This window comes from Mustela lutreola, chromosome 4 (genome assembly GCF_030435805.1).
Source record: "Mustela lutreola isolate mMusLut2 chromosome 4, mMusLut2.pri, whole genome shotgun sequence".
Classification (NCBI taxonomy): domain Eukaryota; kingdom Metazoa; phylum Chordata; class Mammalia; order Carnivora; family Mustelidae; genus Mustela; species Mustela lutreola.
Window position 1 is genome coordinate 90,763,218 of NC_081293.1, and position 21,654 is coordinate 90,784,871.

A 21,654-nucleotide genomic window follows, 5' to 3' on the forward strand; every position below is an offset into this window, starting at 1 on the left:
CACATTAAAAGTACTTTAAAAAGGTTCTTCATTTGTCCTCTACTTAAAAAGGGGGACAATTGGTCACTATTGCCTTCTAGGTTTTATTTCTATCTGGAGTTTTCAGTAGTAAGCACATTAAATCCGAATCTGTCTCTGAAGGAGAGAGTCTGGCTTGGTCAAAGCCTAGAGGAAGTTGGGTTTCTAAGGCAGCCCATCGGTGGGGGGCCTGAGCCACCCCCAAGGGTAGCTTCCCTAAGATTGTCGGGTGCAACAGGAACGTTTGAGCTTCATGGCTAAAACCAAACATGCAGGAAGTGGTCAGAAAGGAACAGTTTCTACAGGCAGTGACACCATCACTACGTCACAGTAATCTCACCTTCAGGTACTTGCAGTGGTTAAGGACTTTAATATATTACAGCAGTGTTCACCAGAATTATTAACAAGGTCGTTTGGACCAGCATACAGAACCTCCTGTTAAATAGACATCTCAATTATTAGAAGAGCACTCTATGTGAAAGAATTCACTGCGAAACAATGCAGATGTTTAAAAAGTATTTTTTTTAAAGCTCATGATTAAGTGAGTTCTCCAAGCTCAATACGGTTGTAAGAGGACACTGTGTGAAGACTTTATGTGGAGTAAAACGTATTTGTGTTCTAAAACTTGACAGCAGGGGTGCCTGGCTGGCTCACTCGGCAGAGCATGCGACCCCTGCTCAGAGGGTCATGAGTTCAAGTCCCACGCTGGGTGTGAAGCCTACTTAAAAACAAAAGTAAAAACTGACCATAATACTTCAAAGATACAGAGTAAAAATATCAAGAAAATACTCAACCTCACGTCTAATGGCAAAGTTTATTCACCTATCTTCAGCTGCGCACCCGGCCTAGGCAGAGGCCTCTTTTCTCTCTTATAGAGAATTTAGCACTCATCCTTCCTGTAGATTCCTGTATCTGCTGGGTAGAAACCAGCGTTTCTCAAAACCACCTTCTACCCCAAGAGTAAATGTACTGGGGAAAGAGAACCTCGTTTACACACTCACATCTGTGCCTTGACACACGCTACTATTCTTCCACTGGCTGTTCTCTGTAAGGCCTACTGGCTAGGAATCCAGGAGTAACACATTTTGGCCAAAAGTCTGAGTAACGTACAGCGTCAAAGCTTTGTTATGAATGAGTCTGTAGAGAAGAAAGTGCAGAAAGGAGGGGTAAGCCACATCTCTAATTGGTATCTTAATATCTGCCCCCTGTCCCCAGTGAGCAGGACAATCTCAACATAATTACATAAATTTCACATTGTAAGTTCTAAATGTCACTGCCATTATAGATGAGGCGAAAGTCCACAGTAAGTTATGTGCCAAAACACCACAATGCAGTGAGGAACTGATTCCCCGTTATGTGCTCCAAAAAAAAAAGTTGTAATAATAATAGAAAAAGTTTCCAAAGAAACTTCAGTACTACCCTAAAGACATAGCAGTGGCACTTCATTCATTGGAATGCATTCGATCTACTGAGCTATGAAATAAGTGACTCGATGTCAATTTAAAGAGAAAAGAGGACCCTCACCCAACCCAGAGAATTCTTAAATATCACAGTCTACGTGACGTGGGGCCAAAACCAAAACACAAGTAAGTTCTGGTTTCACTGCGCAAGGAGTCAGTATTAGTGCTGAAACTCACTTGAAGAGCTGCTCTTCCACAAGAAAACTCCACATAAGGAAAATGGGTCTCAAGCTGCAAGTTGGGATGATCTTACTGGCTACGGGGTCTGGGAAGAGGTGAGAACAGGAAGGAAATGGGCTCCAGCTAAGCTGGCGGAAATACCGAGTGCGAAGCATCTGTAGCCACTTAAAGGCATTCGGTGTCGGTGTTGAAAAGATTAAGATGCTTTAAAACAAAACTCTTATAAGAATATCAAATATTTAGGGAATTAGCTTCAGAAATACCCAAATGTCTATGGCTTCAACTGTCGCCCTACTGCTGAGGTAGGTGACCAGGATCCAGCGAAACAGAGCAGTCTTCGGGAAATTCCCTACAGAAAACGCCGGGTCATTGCTGGTTTCTTAAACCTGTGTCTGTTTTCCTCTGATGGTTTTTCTTTTGTTCTGCTGCTTCTTTCTTCCGCTGACTCTTTTTCGAAGAGGCTGTCCCGGCAGCCGTTCCTGCCTTCAGGCCCGTGCTGAGTAGCATCTCATGTACTCCGTCACCCACGGGTTCTCCGAGGGCGGAGGCTTTATCCTCCGGTTCTTCTCCACCTCCACGGAGTGGGCGCGCTGCCTCTGAGTGACCAGTTTCCGCTTTTCCACCTGTCTTCTGTTCTTGGCGCGCAATGCTGACTCATGAATCTAAGTTATTCAAAAATAAACGCTGATTATTTCCACAATAAATGCATAATAACTTACATGGCTTTTGTAACAATTTTCAAGAGTATCTATAATGAAGCTAGGCACAGGTCACCTGAAGCCCGGCAGAGGCAAGCCCGGCCCTGAGTGTGATAGTTTCTCCAGAACGGCTGTCCCCACACCCACTGTCAGCGACCAAGACACTAAGCCACCAAAAACAGCCACAGGACTGAATTTTAGTTAGAAATGCAAGCAACCAATTTGCAAAGTGCCTCTAGAAAATGGCTCTGGAAAATTATTGAAAAAGCTTATTAGCATTAAGCCTGGATAAGTATTCCATTAAAGGACTTTAAATGTTTTATGACAACATACTACACAAAAAAAAGCAAAAAGTCTCCAGGGATTTTTACCACTTAAAACAATTCATACTACAGAAAAACTCTCTTAAACTTAATCCCAGAGTCTTTTGTTAAAGCACAGCTTCATTGTCTCAAATATCACTCCAGAAAACACCATCTGCTAGGGCTCGTGCAGAAGTCCGCTCAGTGTAAATCTGATGATGGTATTTCATCAGAATTCAAACCGTTCGTACTTTCTGCTTCTTTTCATTCATTCCTTGCTTTAGGCTGTAGTGGCGGTGTTGACACTAATGTCCATAACTGCTCTAGGGCTCCACGCACCGAGACCGCTTATGAGACAGGTTCTCAGGACCAAGAGGACAACGAAGGCTCCAAGCAGCAGGGGGCACCCGGTACAGACAAGCAGGGGAAACATGAGCATCCACACCAAATGCAAAGGGCAAAAGGGAGTCTACAGTAGATGCCAAGAACTACAGGAGATGCCAACCAACAAAAGAAAACAAAGGAGTCAAGGAACACCAGTTATCAAAGCCAAAGGAACTGGAAACCTCTCAAGAGGCCCATGGCAAATCTAGGGGCTGCCGCCAGCCAGGTCATGCTCCTCCTCCCTTGACCTACTGGCCCCCCAGGAGCCTGAAAACCCTGACCCCAGCCACTTCTTCCCCTGCCTCCATATTGGTAAACCTTCCAGATCCCAGCTAACCCCCAGCAAAACCCCTCTATCCCCAGGAAGCTCACACCCAGACTTCTGCTTGCCAACCAGATGCCCGGGTCTGGACTCTCCTTGGCCCCCCGCCATCCCTGAAGACCTACCGTGACCCCAAAGCATCGCAGTAAACAAAGGACATGCTCACGGCACAGACCCCACCTCCCACCTTCCCAGGAAAGTCAGGGAGGCCGGGTTCATGGGACCCACCTCATGGACCGGAGCGGACGCGCAGACATTGTGAGTTTTCTGGCTTCCTGTATCCGTCTGCTTTTCTCCCCACCCGTAAAGGGCAAACGGATGCTTGTTCTCTTTTATTCTACTCAATGATCTTTGAGGACTTTTGACTGCTTTCCTATTTCCTCTGGCAAATAAGGCACTTGGTTGCTGTCGAGGTTCAGTACTGTTAGGTAACTTCTCAGTCTCTTTTGTTCTGATCTCTTGTTCAGGTTTTTCTTTGATATCTTTCACTGGCGGGGCTTTTGGAAAAAAGGAGATAAAACAAAATGAGAATGCTTTCAAACCATGGTTCTACGTAATTAAACATTTGGGTTGTAAAGTTCAGAATGCTTAATTCAGTAACTTGTTCACTTATAGCTCAATTCATAATTTCCTGGAAACAGAAATATGGAAACAAGTTAGTATCATACTTTTCAGTCTATCCTGTTTTAAAATCAACAACAAATACATCACTATTCAACCAAGCCTATTCAAAAGCCACAACTGTTATGTGTATTCTTTTTTTAAAAAAATATTTATCTATTTATTTTAGAGGGAGGAGGACAGGTGAGGGGAGAGGGAGAATCCCAAGCAGGCAGAGCCCGAAAGAGGGCTGGAACTCTGAGCCAAAATCAGGAGTTGGGCGCTCAACCCACTGAGCCACCCAGGAGCCCCTATGACTCATATTCTGAGGTTAAGCATCTTAATTAAATATTAACAGCTAGAAAGCACCACAGTCTAACAGCTTTCTCCAGTCGTCAATGTCTTGCTTCAGAGAAAGATCTGGATTTGTGGTAATCACCCAGCGGCCGCAAAAGGTTAGTTTTTAAATTACTCAACTAGAGTTCCAGGATCCCATTTCTTCCTGAGGCACCACGATTATGGAAAGCTCCTGATTGCATTTACACACTCAATTTTAAGTCTTTCTGCTGTTCCATGACTCTGGAGAGCTCCCTAGGACTCTTACCTGCTCCTTGTAAGAGCCAGCTGGTGACCTCAGTCACAATAGGGAGTGGTTTCCATAGTTACTGGTGCTCAGCTCCACATTCCCAGTGTGAAGAGCTGGACAGAAGGGCTCCCCCAACGCTTGTGACAGAAATGACCACATGAATCAGAACCCACGGTCTCACTGTCCTAAATTCTGTCAGAGGAGCTGGAGGAACTCTGAAGGAAAATCGGACTGCCTTGCTTGAGGTCAACACCGGACATTAAGGATACGCTCTAAAACATACACACTTCCCTAACATGAGTTTCATTATTTTTTTATAAACCTTTTATCTTTTATAAAAGTTACACAGCTTTGTTTAAACCCTTTGCAAGTGCATGTTTCATTTCAGCCCGGATTTATATTATTTGTTTTTATGGACATAAAACTTGTCTATAGCATTATATAAAGTTTGGGTGTACAACATCATAAGTTGGTATTTGTATTACACTGCAAAGTGATCACCACTGTAAGCCTAGTTACTGTCCATCACTGAGCGACTGACCTCCTTCACCCATTCTGCCCTCCCCCAGCTCCCTCTGGGAAGCGCCCATTTGTTCTCTGTATCTTTGAGTCTGTTTTTGTTCTGTTTGTTGATTTGTCTTGCTTTTTAGATTGTACATATAGCTGAGATCATATGGTATTTGTCTCTCTTAGTCTGACTTATTTCACTGAGTACAAAACCCTTTAGAGACACCCATGTTGTTGCAAATAGGAGACTTCCTACTTCCTTGTGGCTACTCTGAGCAGTAGTCCGTCGTGTGTATTTATACGCCTTCCGTCCTTTATCCACTCATCCATCAGTGGCCACTTAGGTTGTCTCTGTATCTTGGCTACAGTAAGTCATGCTGTGATAAACACGGGGTGCCTCTGTCTTTTCCAATGAGTGTTTTTGTAGTCTTCAGATAAAACCCCAGAAGTGGAATTGCTGGATCATGGTTAATTCTAGTCCTACTTTTGGGAGGAATCTCCATATTGTTTTCCACAGTGGCTGAACCAACTTATATTCCTACCAAGTGTGAGAAGGCTTCTTTTCTCATCCTTGCAATCCCTTTTATTTCTGATCTTTTTGGTAATAGCAATTCTAGCAGGTGTGAGGTGTTATCTACAATTAGATATCACAATCACATCCCTATCATAACACCCTATCACCATATCATAACCACAAATGGTTTTGACTTGCATTTCCCTGATAATTACTGATGTTTAACATCTTTTCATTTGCCTTTTGGCCATCTGTATATCTTCTTTGGAAGAATGTCTATTCAGATCCTCTGCACATTTTTTTAATTTGGGTCATTTTGGTTTCTTTTGTTCTTGTTGAGTTGTGGGAGTTCTGTAATATTTTGGATATTTAACTCCTCATGGGATATGTCATTTGCAAATATCTTCTCCCATTCAATAGGTTGCCTTTTTATTTCGTTGACGGTTTCCCTCGCTGTGCAGAAGCTTTTCAGCTTGATGTAGTCCCATTTGTTTATTTTTGCTTTTGTTTCCCTTGCCTTTGGAATCAGGACCAAAAAACACATTGTGAAGACTGATGTCAAGGAGCTTACCGCCTGTGTTTTCTTCTAGGAATTTTATGGATTCAGGTCTTTAATCCACTTGAGTTAATGTTAATGTCTGCTGTAAGACTGTGATCTAATTTCATCCTTTTGAATAGGCGCTCCTTATGCATCTGGGGCATCATTTCACTTACCCTGGCTGTTTAAAGATCTCTAAGGTCTTAAGGATACCCCTCGCTTTATATGTCTCAGAGTTTGTCTCCAGGTGATGAGTTTATAGGTTGCTATGTCAAACCCTCGCCATTGCTTTAGGACATACTCTTGTCCCTTAATATTTTTAGCTGTGATTCTTTTCTTGCTTCTGTCCATGGTCCCTTTAGAGTAAGCTCCTGAATAGGAAGTCCAGATCCTGTGGCACAAGTGTAAGAAGCCTCGATAGATCACTGCCATTTCGGTCTTCAGCAATGACAACAACCTTGACTCTACCAGACTGTTTCATTTATTACTATACATTTTAAGAAACAGATCATGCACTGACCCTGGAGTTTATTGCTTGGTACCACTGTGCCACATCTTTAAACACAGGCGTAAGCTATTTGCGGATAAGGTGGGACACCCGTCTTCCATCTTACCATGAGAACCTAAATCCATTCATCACTCAAACATTCCTGAGTCATGTGTCCTCACCTTGTTCTCTTCTCTTTTCTGGAAGAGGGGAGAGGAGACCATCAAGACCAAGACAAAGGAAAACAGAAAGGGGGAGACGAAGGTTTGTGCAATCACAGGACTGAGAGAGGGAAAACAACCCGAATCATCATTGTTCAATTCCCTTCCTTCTCTTCCTGTCCCACTCTGTATGTGTCCAACCCAGGTCTGCCGGAGCAGCCAACCCCGAGAAGGTCATAATGATGTAGTTGAAAGAATAAGCCAACCTGGAAGAAAACAGAAAAGAGAATCTCAGCAAGGGGGAATGTCTTGTTCAAAGGCCTGGGAAAGAAGAGGAAGTCTAAATAGTTCAAAATGACAGGCACACAGAATGCCTGTGGAGCAGATAGCACAGAGTTTCTATGCCAAACTCAGGAGTAAGGCCTCTACCGTCGTGCAGGATGAGCTAAAGGGGAAGGGGAAGACCAGTAGTCATGGTGGAGGTGGGGAGGCAAAGAAGGACCAGAGGGACCCACCGAGCTCAGCAGGTGCAGACTCTCGGACACTTGGGAACTACACACGGGTCAGAACAGCAGGGAGGTGGGGCCAAAGCCATTCCAGAGTGGCCAGCCCAGCAGCACTGGGTAAGACCAATCGGTGGATCCAGACGCAGCACAGCACTGGGGACAAGGAGGAGGCTACAGCTCCCACAGGTGTTTGGAGTGGAGGGTCAGGCTAACGAACCTCCGATAAAAGGCCGAGGAAAGGATACTCGCCTCACAAGTGAAAGGCTTCTGGAACAAGGAAGCAGGCAGCAGCTGGCCACTAACTCTGGGGCCCGGGAGAGAAGGCAGTGAGTAGGCAGGTGGGAGCTGGGGTTTGCGTGTGGAACAGGTCACCCCGGAAGCAACGCAGGCAGAGAAGGGGAGAGTGGAGTCAGGCCCGTGGGACCATTATGTAAGCAGCAGCCAGGCAGAGGAGGGAGCCGCCGAAGGGCAAGAAAGGACTGTTAGAAAAGAAGAAAAACTGGGACGCCTGGGTGGCTCAGTTGGTTGGACGACTGCCTTCGGCTCAGGTCATGATCCTGGAGTCCCGGGATCGAGTCCCGCATCGGGCTCCCAGCTCCATGGGGAGTCTGCTTCTCTCTCTGACCTTCTCCTCGTTCATGCTCTCTCTCACTGTCTCTCTCTCAAGTAAATAAATAAAATCTTTAAAAAAAAAAAAAAAAAAAAAAAAGAAAAGAAGAAAAACTAACCAGGTGAGCAAAGAAGGGAAGCGCTTCAGTAAAGGAGGTAGCAGTTAACGGAGCCAAATGTGACCGGGCGTGGGGGCCAGTAGGATGAGGAGGAAGAGACTTGGCATCTGGCAACCAAGCTGTCCCACAGCTCACGGGGGGAACATGGGGTCAGGGAACCAGACCACAGCAAGTGAAGAGAGTGGACACCTCAGCTCCGGCAACTGTGGACCCCGGGACCGACTCTCCCCAGCAAGGAGTGCTCAAAACGCAGAGCGTCCGCAGGCATCCAGCACCAGGAACTCCACTGTCCTCGGAGACCTGAGGCCCCACGTTATCCCTGCGAGTGATCTGTCAAGCATAAGTACGAGCGACCAGCAAACAGAGCAGGCACACAAGGAGTTATCACTGGCAGACAATAAAATAACAGCATTCACCCTCCGCAGAACTTCCAGAAAAAGACAAACTGCAGGCCCTCCTCAGCAGCAGGAGACAGAGACGGAAACTGCAGAAGCCACGGGGCTGACCACTAGAATATTAATATTTACAAAACTCCAAGCAGTGTCTGGCCGAAGAGAACCGTGTGTGAATCTGGGATTCAGAATCCTATTCAAAGGAAGGAGGCTCGGAATAAAGCCTCCAGACCAAAAACAAACAAACAAACACACACACAAAAACAGTGTTCTGGACATTATATCACAGCACAGCCCCGTTTCTCAGTAACCAACAGAAGATTCAAACAAAAGTAAACTCAGTCTTGTTTTAGGACTGTGCTCTCCAATACCTAACCACATGTGGCTATTAAGTATAAGTTTAAATGAATTAAAATAAAGATAACCATTCAGTTCCCCAGATCCGCTAGTCTGAGTTCAAGTGCTCAGTAAGCTCATGTGGCCAGTGACGACCGTGCTGGGTGATACAAAGAATATGTCCACCGTCGTAGTAACTTTTATTCAACACTCTGATTTTTTTTAAGTATTTGAAAAACAGAATTAATACATTCAACCTAATGAATACATGTACAACACTGCAGCCAATAACTACAGGATATAGAATCTGTAATAATATAAATGCTTGATGTTTACAAGAATGGACATATCTAAGGCTAGAAACCAAATTTTTAATTAATTAATTAATTAGTTAATTAATTTGAGGGAGAGAGCGAGAGCATGAGCAGGGGGAAGCGCAGAGGGAGAAGCAGATGCCACGGGGAGCAGGGAGCCCAACCTGGGGCTCAATCCCAGGACCCCAGGACTATGTCCTGAGCTGAAAGCAGATACTTAACCAAATGAGCCACCAGGAGTCCCTATAAGCCAACTCTTAATATATTTACAAAACTGAAACCACATAGAATGTATCCTCCAACTACAGTGTAATTAAACTTGATAAGATAAAAAGAAAAAACTTTAAAAATCTCTAGTTTTGATATTTAAAAACATTTCTAAATAGTGCACAGATCAAAACAAATCATATAGCCACACAAAAATGGGAATATACTCAATGTCACATTTAAAAATGGCTAAAATTGGAAATTGTGCTAGGTATATTTTATTACAATTTTTAACAATTAAAAAAAAAAGTAGTGGGGACAGAAGTCCTGCCTTCCTTAATCCTGATCTTATCAGAAATGCTTCTAGGGGCCCTGGGATGGCTTCACTTGAGGAAGCATCCACATCTTGATTTTGGCTCAGGTCATGATCTCAGGGTGGGGAGATGGAGCCCCATGTCAGACTCTGAGCTCAGTGTGGAGTCTGCTTGAGATTCTCTCTCTCTCCCTCTGTCCCTCTGCCTGTGGTGCACATGTGCATGTGCTCGCTCTGTCAATCAATCAATCAATTAAAAGTCTTAAAAAAGAAAGAAAAAGAGAAATGCTTCTAAAGTTTCTTCACCAAGCATAATGTTTGTAGATTTTTGGTATATGGGTTTTCTTTCTTTTCTTTAAAGACATATATATACATACTTTTTTCATTCATTCATTATTTATTTGGTGTGAGCAGGGGTGGGGGGTAAGGGGAGAAAGAGAATCCCAGCAGAGTCTGTGCTGAGTGAGGGGTCCCACATGGGGCTCGATCTCACCACCCTGAGATCATGACTTGAGCTGAAATCAAGATACAGATGCTGTATCTTGACTGAACCACACAGCTGCCCCTAGTTTACTTTTATTTTAAAGATAAATATGTTTCCTTATGTTTGTCTTATACATAAGTGTTAATTTTTATTAATTTTTCGTGTATTTTAAAAATCATAATATTTTGCTTAAGGAATAAAAAACAAAACTTGTGCCTTTCTCCTGCAGGGAGTTAAGATTTATCATACTCAACTGATGATGTAGTTAAAGCAGTAATCAGATGGAAATTTAAAGCCTTTAATCAATATAGCCAAAGAGAAAGGCATGGGGGAAAACAATGTCAATGATAAGCACCCATCTTAAAAAGTTAGAAAAATAGGGATGCCTGAGTGGCTCAGATGGTTGAGTGGCTGCCTTCAGCTCGGGTCATGATCCCGGGGTCCTGGGATCGAATCCCACATTGGGCTCCTTTCTCAGCAGGGAGCCTGCTTCTTTCTCTGCCTCTGCCTGCCTCTCTGTCTACTTGTGATCTCTCTTTCTCTGGCAAATAAATAAATAAATCTTTAAAAAAAAAAAAAGTTAGAAAAATAAACAAAGAAAATTAGAGGCGGCACCTGGGTGGCTCAGTGGGTTAAGCATTTGACTCTTGGTTTCGGCTCCAGTCATGGAGGGTTCTGGGATCCAACCCTGTGTCAGTCTCTGAGCTCAGTGCAGAGTCTGCTTGTCCCTCTCCCTCCCCCACTTGCATATGCATTCTCTCTCTCTCTCAAATAAATAAAATCTTCAAAAAAAAAAAAGAAAATTAGAGTAAGGGAAAAAAGATCATAGATTACTAAAAACATATAATAAAGAAAATCCACATAGCCAAGAGTTAGTTTAGGAAAAAAACTAACGGGATTCACAAGTTTCGGGCAAGACTGATCAAGAAAGAGAGAAAAAAGTAAATAATAAACATAAGTAAAAATATAGCAAATGGAAAAAAAATACAGCAAATAGAGTTTAGGTTAAATATGCACCAATGACATGTGCGCAGAGTCCCTTCATCCCAAAAGCCTACTAGAGTGAAGGAAAAAAGGCATAACTCACAGCACAAAAAGCAAGGGAGGCGATGACATCAGGTGTTGATAAAATTTTGGAAGCTGGAAAGTAGAGGAAGATGTAAAAGGGACCTCGCAGGGTTGAGTAGGATGAATCCTAGCTCCCTGCAGAAGCAAGCCCCACAGGACACAAACTGAACCCCAAAAGGAACTGGAAAATGAAGCAGAAGGTCCAGCATTAATCAGTGCCCTAGCCCATGTGCTCTTCTCACAACATAATATGAATGTGCCTGTGGAGAACTGGACTGGGAGATGCTTCTAGAACCCCCATGAATCTGGGCAGACTTTGGTAAGCAAAGAATGCGGTGAAGAGGTGCTACATGGCTCCAGGTGGTAAGGCATAAAGGGCAATCCAGCATCTGCCCCGCTCTCTCTCAGAAACACATGCTCTTGGAGGCCCGCCAGCACATTAGGAGGAAGGCCGGGCACACAAAGATGTCACATGTGAGGGTCCCAGCAGGCAGCCCGCAGCCCTGGCACCTTCCAGCCAAGGCTGCAGGCAGCACAGAGTGGAAACAAGGCACATCCCTGTGCCCAGGCCAAACTCCACCCACAGAAACCACGAGCAATAACCAATGAGTACTGGAATCTTAAGCAACTAGTTTTCAGGCTAATTCTGTGATGTAGGTGTACATACCTCCTGCATAGACTTTCCTCGAGTCCATTAGCCAGGTGATGGCCCCTCTCCCAGCCCAGAAGGCATATGGGTTACTCTCCAGAGGGAGAAAGAGAGGGCACAGGAAAAGTAAGGGGTGACACCTGCCTGAAAATAGGTTCATGTAGTAAAGAACAAGGCCCCTGATCCCTTTCCCCAACTCTGTTCCCAGAATGCTGACAGCCAGGCTTGTACCCCTCCAGGCAGGAGATTGGAGGCCTGCTGTTTGGGAAGTGAACACAAGAAAAATGGGTGTATACTATGCTTGAAGTCCTCAGAGAAACAGCTGGTCCTCATCCAATTAGTCAACAAGCACCCCCACATAGAGAGCTCCTGAAAAGCTCTCCAAACCTCAAACCTACATGCGAGCGGACAGGCTGGGAACAAACATGTGAGTCTGTCCTCTAAAAAGAAAAAGATCAAAATATACAGAAAAGACTGGGAAATACAAGGAAGCTCTCAAAGGATATTTATGGCTTTTTCTTTTTTGAGTGAAAAGAAATCCAAGAAAAACAGAATGCCATTTTTTAATTTTTAATTTTTAAAAAATAACACTTGGGACAAAAAAAACATGTAATCTCTTCAAAATTGAAGACTAGAAAGGGAGATTTAAAAATTTCAGTATAAAGTTTGGAAGATAAAATTGATGAGTTCTCCAAGGAAACAGAATCCAAAATTCCAGTGTCAGAGAAGTTTTAAATAAAAATGTTAGAGATTTGATTCAGGAGTTACACCATCCAACTAAAAATAATCATGGAAAGAAAAAATGAATAGACCACAGGAAATTATTTTAAGTGGTACTAGAAAATATTACTGAACTATAAGAAATATTCCAGACTAAAGAGACCCACCAAGTTGTCAGCGCAATGAATGATAAAAGACACACATATGGGGCGTCCGGCTGGCTGAGTTGGCAGAGCATGTGACTCTTGACCTCGGGGTCATGAGTTCAAGCCCCACATCTGGTGTAGAGCTAACATTTAAAAAAAAAAAAAAAAGGACATACACATAGAATTTTAGAACATGTAGGATATAGGATAAGGAGAATCTCTTAGAAACACCCTCCTAATCCCCTCCCCCCACAAAAAGAGGTCGCATACACAGGGTGTCAGAGAGGCATGGTACTTCTAAAAAGCAAGACCAAAAACTAGGATTCAATATAAAAATGCCTTAAAGTACTGAAATTTGTAATCTAGAGTTCTCTCTTTTGCAAAATATCAATCCAGCTTTTGGATATAGTAAAGGCATTTTCAGTCATGCAAGGTCACAAAAGTATTCTCAGGATTTACAGAGGATGTGTTACACCAAAAGGAAGGGATTGGCCACACAAAGGAACTCCTGAGATTTATAAGACCGGGCTCAGATAAAGGAGGTAAACAAAAGGAAGACTCAGGCAAACAGTGAAGAAAAGCCCCAGATCATTAGCTGTGTCAGATCTGGGCAGCATCAATAAGAAAAGGAGGATAAGGGTTCAAAAAAAGGTCTCCAAGGAAAAAATTGAATGAATTGAACACCTCATGTGTCTAGCATAGGACAAGTTTTAAAGTATAACCAGACTATTTCAAGCTGAATTAATGATGGGAATATAAAATATATATAAACAAACAAAAAAATGAAGCAATGATTAACTTCAGGAAAAACATAAACGAAAAGAAAATGTAGTCAGAATATACTACAGGCTCACCAGTAAATACCATTTTACCCAGCCACAATAATTCAAACACAGAATTGTGCTTAAACAGTCATACAGTCATATAGTGCTTAAATAGTGCTTAAATAGTCGTATAGTTAATACTGTGGGACAAGTGGGTGCTGCTATATATATATCGGGAGGTGGGGGGGGGCAGAGCAAAGATCTTAAGCTAAATCATCTCCCATGATGGGAAGTCATTATACAACATTTAAAATAAAAAAGCCAACAGGTAAATCTAGATGAGAAGAAGGTGGCCAAAGCTGAAAAGAGTTGGAACGTGCACCCTAGCAAGCAAGGGATATGGGAAATCGGTCAGAATTATTTTTTTCATTTTAAGTGTATATTTAAAAATTATGCATATGTATAACTTTGCTAAAAAACAAATTTAATTTAAGAAGAAATAGGACTATGAAAAAGAAATTAGAGACAGTCCAGGCCACTCTTCAAGGCATGCTTCAAAGCATTCCATAGTAAACACTCCCACTGCCACCTACCCCGCACAAAGAACATCCTGACAGCTTTTTAGCACCCTCTCTTAAATCAGGACGAGAAGCCAAGGGTCATTAGACATTTGAGAAAACTAACATGAAATACAGGTTTATAAACAAAAAGAATCAAAAATGGGGTGAAGTGGGGAACCAGAGACTATGCTATAGAAATACAGGAAGAAAACAAAAAACTTCTAGTAATATCCTCACCAAGATAATAGAAGACACTGTATGCATGAATCAAGAACAGAATACTATTTCTTAAAAAGGAATAAAAAGAGAAAGAGGGGGGTAGGAGAGAGAAAGAGAGGGGGAAGAAGGTAAGTCCAGAAATCAAAATTAATTAAATTTAAAAATAAATAGGATGCCAGTAATTAAAAAGAAATGTAATAGCAGAGCTGGGAAGATACAATTGAGACTATCACCCAGAAGAATAGAAGAAAAAGACATATGAAAATAGGGGGTAGGGTGCATATTAGAAAAGGAAGGAATAAATTCATGAAGTCTAACATCCAGCTAAGACGTTTAGAAGGAAAGGAACAGCAACAGAATAGAAATGAAAAAACAACTCAAGAAAACTTACCAAAATTACAAAGCAGGAGTTTCACTGTGAGGACTCACCCAGAACACTGGAGGAAAACAGACATAGACCAAGGAAAAAATTCCAAATAAAAGGACAAAGAGAAGACCCTAAACACTTCCTGACGGTGGGGACAGGTAATCAAGAATCAGGAAGACATAGGATTGTAACAGCAGTATCACGAGTTACAACACAACAGAGCGATGTCTCCAGATTTTTTAGAGACAATGTTTCCAACCTGAATTCCAAGCTCAGCCACAAACCCACCAAATCATGAGGGCAGGATAAAGCTATCTTCCGACATGCAAGGTCTTAGGAAATTCATGTCTCACATACCCTTTTTCACGAAGCTACTAGAAGACAAACTCCAACAGGAGGGGTAAACCAAGAAGGAAAATGATGTGAGGGCCACACAAGGGCTCCTACCCGAGAGGGAAACCAAGGAGTCTGTGGGGTGGTGCCCAAAAGGCCCTCCCAACATGGGACCGGGCAGGGCAGCAGGTAGCAAGAGCAGCAACCAGGCCAGATGGAAGTAGGTCAGAGGCTCTGGCAGGGATGTCTTAAGATGTCGAGAGTGACAGCAAACCCGATGTGCTGGTTGTATTGTAAGAGAAAAAGGAGTCATGGCAAACAATACAGGACAGCTTTGAACAACATTTTTCCAGGCACCACATTGTAGATACTGACTGTAACCTAACCAACTCCGGGCTGACTAGATTTCAGAAGTTATGGGGAGGGGCCTTGTGCATGGGTTAGGAGAGGGGCGAAAAGAACGAAAGCCAGATAGATAATGCGAAAAACTGGGGAAGAAAATTAAGAAGTGTTAATACCATCAATAACAAACAACAATTGCTTATTTATTGTTATTTACAAGGAACACTCTCCATGTTACTTGGAGAAATAGATACCAGCACCAAAAGAAAAACCAAAGGAGTTGGAAGTGGAGCCCTAAGGAATGGGCAACTGGTCTGTGTGTGGCTGGGGAGCTGCTGCATCTCTGTAATAAGCCATACAGAACTGTAGGATTCATGTGTACATCTGGCTTCAATAAAAACAAGAACCAAATGTTTATGTTCTATAGGAATTCAAGAATGCTCATCCTTGTAGTATGTAAAATCATCCACTGGAAAACAAGGATTTTGCAGTCGGGAGTCTGGACTCAGCAAACATCCTTCCTTCTGCCCAACACCTGAACCAGAAATATTAGCAGGGAAGAAATGACTGACCTTAGCCACTGGTAGGAGTCAGTGTCTCTACGGAAACCAAAATAATCCTGAATTCAGGCAAACACGGAACCATCTTTACCACAATGCCATCTGAAAGCTGCATTTCTATACCCACAGAAATAACTGACACCTCTTTTAGAAACAATGAAAGGGAATGGCCAGAAGGAGAAAAGCACATTGTCTGATTCAGTACATCTCACAACTTGGTCTGTGGATCAGTGCCACAGGAATCAATCAGAAGGTCTGTTCCCCTACCCTTCCCCCACTCCCCCCCCCACCCCACCACCTTCTGTTATTCAAATTTCCACCAGCGATCCCTGTAACTAGGACTCCAGCTTCCAGGTATTCATAAATCTCTGGTAATCGACAAGGAACACAAAGAGGGAGAGGCCGCTCTGCAGCAGATATTGCTGAGAATAACTTAAGATGACGGAAGGAGAGCTCGGTGGCCTGGCTCTCCGACTCAAAGATGACATCTCCTCTCCTCCTGAGCCTCTTGCAGAGAGACCACTACAAACTGCAGAGTTGGTTAATTACCACTTACCATGCCATAAGCAAACAAAAATAAAGTCACTGATCATTTGGCCTGCATTTCCATTTCTTCATCTATAAAACGTAAAAAATTATGCTCCCATCAGTTAGAACTATTTTGAACGTCAAACGAGACCATACATATTCTAAGATTAGTGACTGGAGGCTTAAGAAGCTCTCGGTTATTCTAATTGCAGGAGCCTCTTTAAAATCGAGTGGGGGGGGGCACCTGGGTGGCTCAGTGGGTTGGGCCTCTGCTTTTGGCTCAGGTATGATCTCAGGGTCCTGGGATGAGCCCCACATTGGGCTCTGATTAGCGGGGACCCTGCTCCCCGCCCCCCCTTTCTCTGCCTGCCTGTCTCTGCCTCCTTGTGATCTCTGTCAAACAAAATCTTTTAAATCGAGGGACCCAGGATGGGGGTGGAGAGGGAGAGGCATCTGGCCAACGTTAGAAGGCAGAAGGAAGGAACCACTCGTCGCTCCAGGCTGTATCCCGCCTGAGGCATTTAATTCGGTGCTGGGCACCAGCGACCATCCTCCGGGCCTCTCATGCTGAGACCGCAGCTCGGCGACCGTCTGGCCAGGAGACAAGGTGCAGGGCCCTGGCTGAAGCAAGACACCCAGCACCCAAGAGCCTTGCTCCAGCGGCAGCTCCAGCCCTCCACCGCGGCAGCCTTCGGAGAAGGATGCGCGCTTGGGCTCCGTGCGCCGGCAAGGAGCAGAGAGCACCTAGCCCTCACGAGGAATTTTCTCCCACCAACCAGGAGTTACGCAACAGCCTGCGTAAACAAATTCAAAATATTCTTTAGAGACAACGCAGCGGGTCAGGGAGTTAACACAGCAAACAGCGGCCCCATTCATAAGACTGAAAGCCTGGCTCCGTGATTCTTAACCTCTCCCGGGGTAGGTCCTCTTTGAGAATCCGGTGAAAGCTGGGCTCCTCTGCGAAAAAAAAAATGGGCGCTTAGATATAAATAGATGGGATTTCAGAGCGCAGTGAAGCAACCACGGCCCTCGGTGAAGACACGGAGTTCAGCAGCGCTTCAGCTGAATTCCTATAACTGGCTCAACCCAGAGCCATCCTATTATGGAAATAAAGGGTGGGAAGGCAAGGGCGGGGCTGACAGCATCCTTATTTTGTCAAGGGACGTGGATTCATCATCTACCAGGAAAAAAGGGGGGGGGGGGGTTGCCCGGAGCGCAGCGAGACCCGGAGCGGGGCAGCCCTACGCAGGCCCCTCGCAGCCCCCTCCCGGCCCGGTACCTGGCAGCGCCGCCGCCGCCGCCTCGTCCGCGCCCTCCGCGTCCCGGGCCTCCTCGGCCTCCGCCGCCTCCACGCCCAGCTCCTCCGCCGGCCCGCGCGCCCGCCGTTCCGGCCTCTCCCGCGCCGCGGGCTCCGCGGGCGGCGAGGCGGGGGCGCCCTGGGGCGCGGGGTCCCCGGCTCCCGACGACGACGCGGACGACGCCGAGTCGTCCGAGGCTCCGGCCGGGCCCCAGTCGTCCCAGAGCCAAGGCGCGTGCGCCTGCTCCAGCAGCCGGCGGCCCAGGCGGTAGTGCAGCAGCTCGCGGTAGCACGGCCCGTACTCGTCCCAGCGCGGTTCCCGGTAGCGCTTCATGTACTCGCTCTTCACCCCGCTCCCCGGGGCCATGGTGCCTGCCGCCGGCTGGAGTGCGCGCCGCCGCCGCCGCCTACGGAACCGGGGACACAACACAGAGGCCCGCCCCTCCTGTCTCGCCCGCCCGGCCCGCCGCGACGTTTAAACCAGAGCCCCGCCCGCACGGGGCGGGACGCGGGCGGGGGCGGCGGTGAGGGGGCGGAGGGAGCGGGCGGCCGGCCCCGGGAAGGGGCGGGCCCCGGGAGGACCCGGCAGGACCCGGCAGGTGGCGTCGCGTCCTGTGACCCAGTCCAGAGAGCCCCGGCAGGGCACGGGGCGGGAGGAGCGGGTGGGGGATAGGGGCCACCTCGGGGGACGGCTCGGGAGGTGGGACGCCAGAGGCTGCGGGCTAGGGGGACAGGGCCGCGGGAGGCCGGGGCCCGGCGGGCGCAGGAGCGAGGCCAAGCAGGGGCGGGACTAGGGGGTCCCCGAGGCGCCCTCCCATCTTACCTCCGGGGTGCCGCGCCGGGCTGGCCTGCGTCTCCCTTCCCGTCCTCCGGGCGCAGCAGCTCCCAGCCACCCGGTCTCCCCGGCGCTTTCCTCCTGAGCAAGATGTCGCCGACGGCGCCGCCTCAGTCCCCGGGAGCAGACACCTCCCCCGCGCGCTCCCGGTCCCGGCCCCCGCCCCGCTGCTTGGGGGCGGCTACTTCAGTGCCTAGCGCGAGGCGCGGGGACGCAGCGCCTCCGGCAACCCCCGGCTGCATGACCCCCGGCCCCCGCCCACCTGTCCGAGGCGCCCGCGCGCCCTGGTCCCCAGACGCTGCGGTCTCAGGCGCCCGCGGCCGCAGGAGGCCTCGGTTAGGGGGTGGAGTTGCTGCCCTGTCGCGGGAGCGGTGCGTCCCCTCCCAAGACCCGCGACCCGCTGCGCTCCCTCCTGACGCACCTGCACCCCTCGCCTTTCCCAGAATCGAGCCCACGCGTTGGCTCTCGGCTTCCCTCCTGTGTTCACAGCACCTGTTGCTCTGGCTTTCACCTCTTTTTACGTTTTAGTACAATTCCTTTCTGGTCGATACCCCAAACATTTTTTTAACTTCATGAAAACCGCCAACCCACCCTCTCAGAGACCTTTGTACAAAAAAAAAAGTCTTGACAGATTCAGTTGCCTTGTGCGAACGTATACAATGTTGCTGTAGTCGTCACAGTTTCAAGAGTGGCCCCACGCAGATTCTTACCCTCCTTTGAGAGGAGCTCTGATACATTCTTTACGAAAAGATTTGAAAGAAGCTTTGAAAAATCAAAGTAATTAGCAGTTGAAAAGCAGGCCTCGGCCAGGTGTGAGTACCATACTGGGATTCCCGCCCCGCCCCCCACCCCTTCACCTAACATGTGGGTTGTTGTTGTTTAAGTTTTGCTTCTGCTTTTGTGTTCCGTCCCAGCCCCTCATCATAGCTGAAGGGTCTAGAGGTAGATACTGCTTAAGTGGGATCTGTCAGACTGTCCTGAGAACTTGAAGTTAGCAGTGCCGGAGTCACTACCACTGGATGGTTAATGGCACTTTTCCCGGAGGGACACTCCATGACCCCCACCGTTGACGTCCCCACAGTGGCCCTGACTTCTCCCTTCCCCAACTTTATCTTTTGTTCCTTGAGTTACCTCCAGAAACTTTCTAATGCATTTCACTTTTGTTTAAGCTGTCCCAGTTAGTTTTAGATGGGTTGCAACCAAAAAGAATTTTAACAAATACATTAGTAATCTGGAGAGAATGACGAGCTGCAGTTACGTGAAACATACAGAACACAATGTGTTTCAGCTGGCCTTGGCCTCATAATTAACCACCCCAAATCTTGGTGGCTTAAAACAATTAAGACTTATTATTTCTCCTAATTCTGTGGGGTCACCAGGCAATTCCTCTGCTGGTTTCACTTGGCTGGTTTAGAGTCACTTACACAATAGCATTCAGCTAGAGGGAGAGCCATCTTGGAAGGCTCCAGAGGGCCTCACATGCCTTCCTGGTCATGGACTGCCTTGGTGGCCCCACTATGGCCTCATCCTCCAGGGGGCTAGACTGGCTTTTTCACCTGGTCCTCTTTTGAGAGGGTAATGACAGAAGCTGGAGGGCCTGGGAAGGTCATAAGCATCTTTTGTGGTGCATACTAAGATTCAAACCACAAGGCCAGCCTGATTCAGAGAGGGAGAGAGAGATGAACTCCACCGCACATGAGAGGAATGGCTGCACTTACCTTGCAAAGAGGCGTGAGTTCTGGAGGGAGAAATTTGTGATCAAACCTTACAGTCACACATCTACACACACACACACACACACACACACAAAATGTATAACGTAGTATACCATTTTTTGTATAACTAAAAATAGAATGAAGAACAATTTATTTGTTTACTGTTTTGCCCAATTAAGGGTATTACTTTCATTCTAATTCTTTAAAGTGTTATTATTCATCAGGGCTCATCTACTTGGAGGTAACAAAAACCAATTCAACTAGCTTAAACAGAAAGGATATTTAGGGGTGACAGGGTGGCTCAGTAGGTGAACCATCTGCCTTCAGCTGTGTCTGCCTCCAGCTCGGGTCATGATCCTGGGGTCCTGGGATCAAGAGCTTTTCCCTCGGCCTCTGCCACTCCCCCTGCTTGTGCTCCCTCTCCCTCCTGCCATAAATAAGTCTTTAAAAGAAAGAAAGAGAGAGAGAGAAAGAGAAGGGAAGGATATTTAGTGACTCTAGCAGAGCTAAATCCAGTGACCCAGTCAATGTCATTGGAATTCTATTTCTTTCTGTCTTTGAACTCTGCTTTCCTCGTGGGGCTGGCTCCTGTGTCTCCCCCTGTAAATGGACGTCTCCTACATAGCTGAGGAAGTACCCTTGTGGCCCCAAGCTTATGATGTCTTAGCAGAGGACCAGCAGCAAGAGAGAACTTCTTGGTATTCCAATTAGAGAAAGATTCTTTGTCACAGGCTGAGCTGTTGCTAGGTGTAGGAAGTGATATGATTGGCGAAGCCTGGGTTACCGAGCCCAGCCCTGTAGATGGCGATAGGGTAGCAGGCTGAGAGTGACAGCCCCGCGATAAGCACAGGAGGAGAGGTAGGCAGACAAAACTGCATGTGCTCCTGGGTGTGTTTGTCTTTGTGTCTAAGAATAGGACGAGGGGCCCCCCGGGTGGCTCAGTTGGTTAAGCGGCTGCCTTCGGCTTGGGTCATGATTCCAGGGTCCTGGGATCGAGCCCCACATCAGGCTCTCAGCAGAGAGCCTGCTTCTCTCTCTCCCCATCTCCCTGCCACTCTGCTTACTTGTGCTCTCTCTCTAGCTGTCAAATAAACAAATAAAATACTAAAAAAAAAAAAAGAAGAAGAAGAAGAAGAAGAAGAAGAACAGGACGAGAGCTTTCTAATTTGACAGCACCTGTGAGGGGAGGGGGCTGGGAGGTAGTTGATCATAAGTAAGGTACAGCTGTTAGGAAATTGACTACAATCATAAGCAGTATCTATCTGATTGTATTTCTCCATCAGGGAGGCTAACATTCCCTCTAAAGAACCCTCTGTTCATATAGCACTGAGGGTTGCTGGGGGAGGGGCGGGGGGGGCAGAGTGTCCATTAGTTCTGCAGGTGGAATTGGGACCACGGAGCAGAGATGACAAGATATAACTGTGGCAAACGTTGTGGACTTGGAGCTGGTTTCTTACGCAAGAGGGAAATCTTAGAAACGGTCTGAGAAACTCACAGAAGAAACGGGAGTGAAA

At 46.4% G+C, this 21,654-nt stretch overlaps 1 protein-coding gene across 2 annotated transcripts; it reads right to left on the bottom strand.

Moving 5' to 3' along the window:
* Positions 1 to 2,086: 2,086 nt before the first annotated feature.
* CCSAP (centriole, cilia and spindle associated protein) lies at positions 2,087 to 18,597 on the bottom strand. Of its 2 annotated transcripts, XM_059170516.1 has the most exons (4): positions 18,414 to 18,597; positions 17,573 to 17,997; positions 3,593 to 3,861; positions 2,087 to 2,320 (listed from the first exon to the last, which is right to left on the bottom strand). In XM_059170516.1, exons 2-4 carry the CDS (start codon positions 17,955 to 17,957, stop codon positions 2,144 to 2,146), a joined length of 831 nt encoding a protein of 276 aa, XP_059026499.1. In that variant the 5' UTR covers positions 17,958 to 17,997; positions 18,414 to 18,597; the 3' UTR covers positions 2,087 to 2,143. The 2 variants fall into 2 exon arrangements, with proteins under 2 accessions (XP_059026499.1, XP_059026500.1); XM_059170517.1 differs by lacking the exon at positions 18,414 to 18,597 and having other exon boundaries at positions 17,573 to 18,067.
* Positions 18,598 to 21,654: the final 3,057 nt, after the last annotated feature.

Bases quoted from the DNA above. Each gene is read 5' to 3' on its own strand.
- CCSAP (XM_059170516.1), bottom strand. From the start codon at position 17,957: ATGGCCCCGGGGAGCGGGGTGAAGAGCGAGTACATGAAGCGCTACCGG. The intron at 3,862-17,572 runs GTACCGGGCCGG...TTTTTCCAAAAG, and splicing joins GGCGGCGGCGGCGCTGCCAG to CCCCGCCAGTGAAAGATATC. The intron at 2,321-3,592 runs GTGGGTCCCATG...TGAATAACTTAG, and splicing joins CGTCCGCTCCGGTCCATGAG to ATTCATGAGTCAGCATTGCG.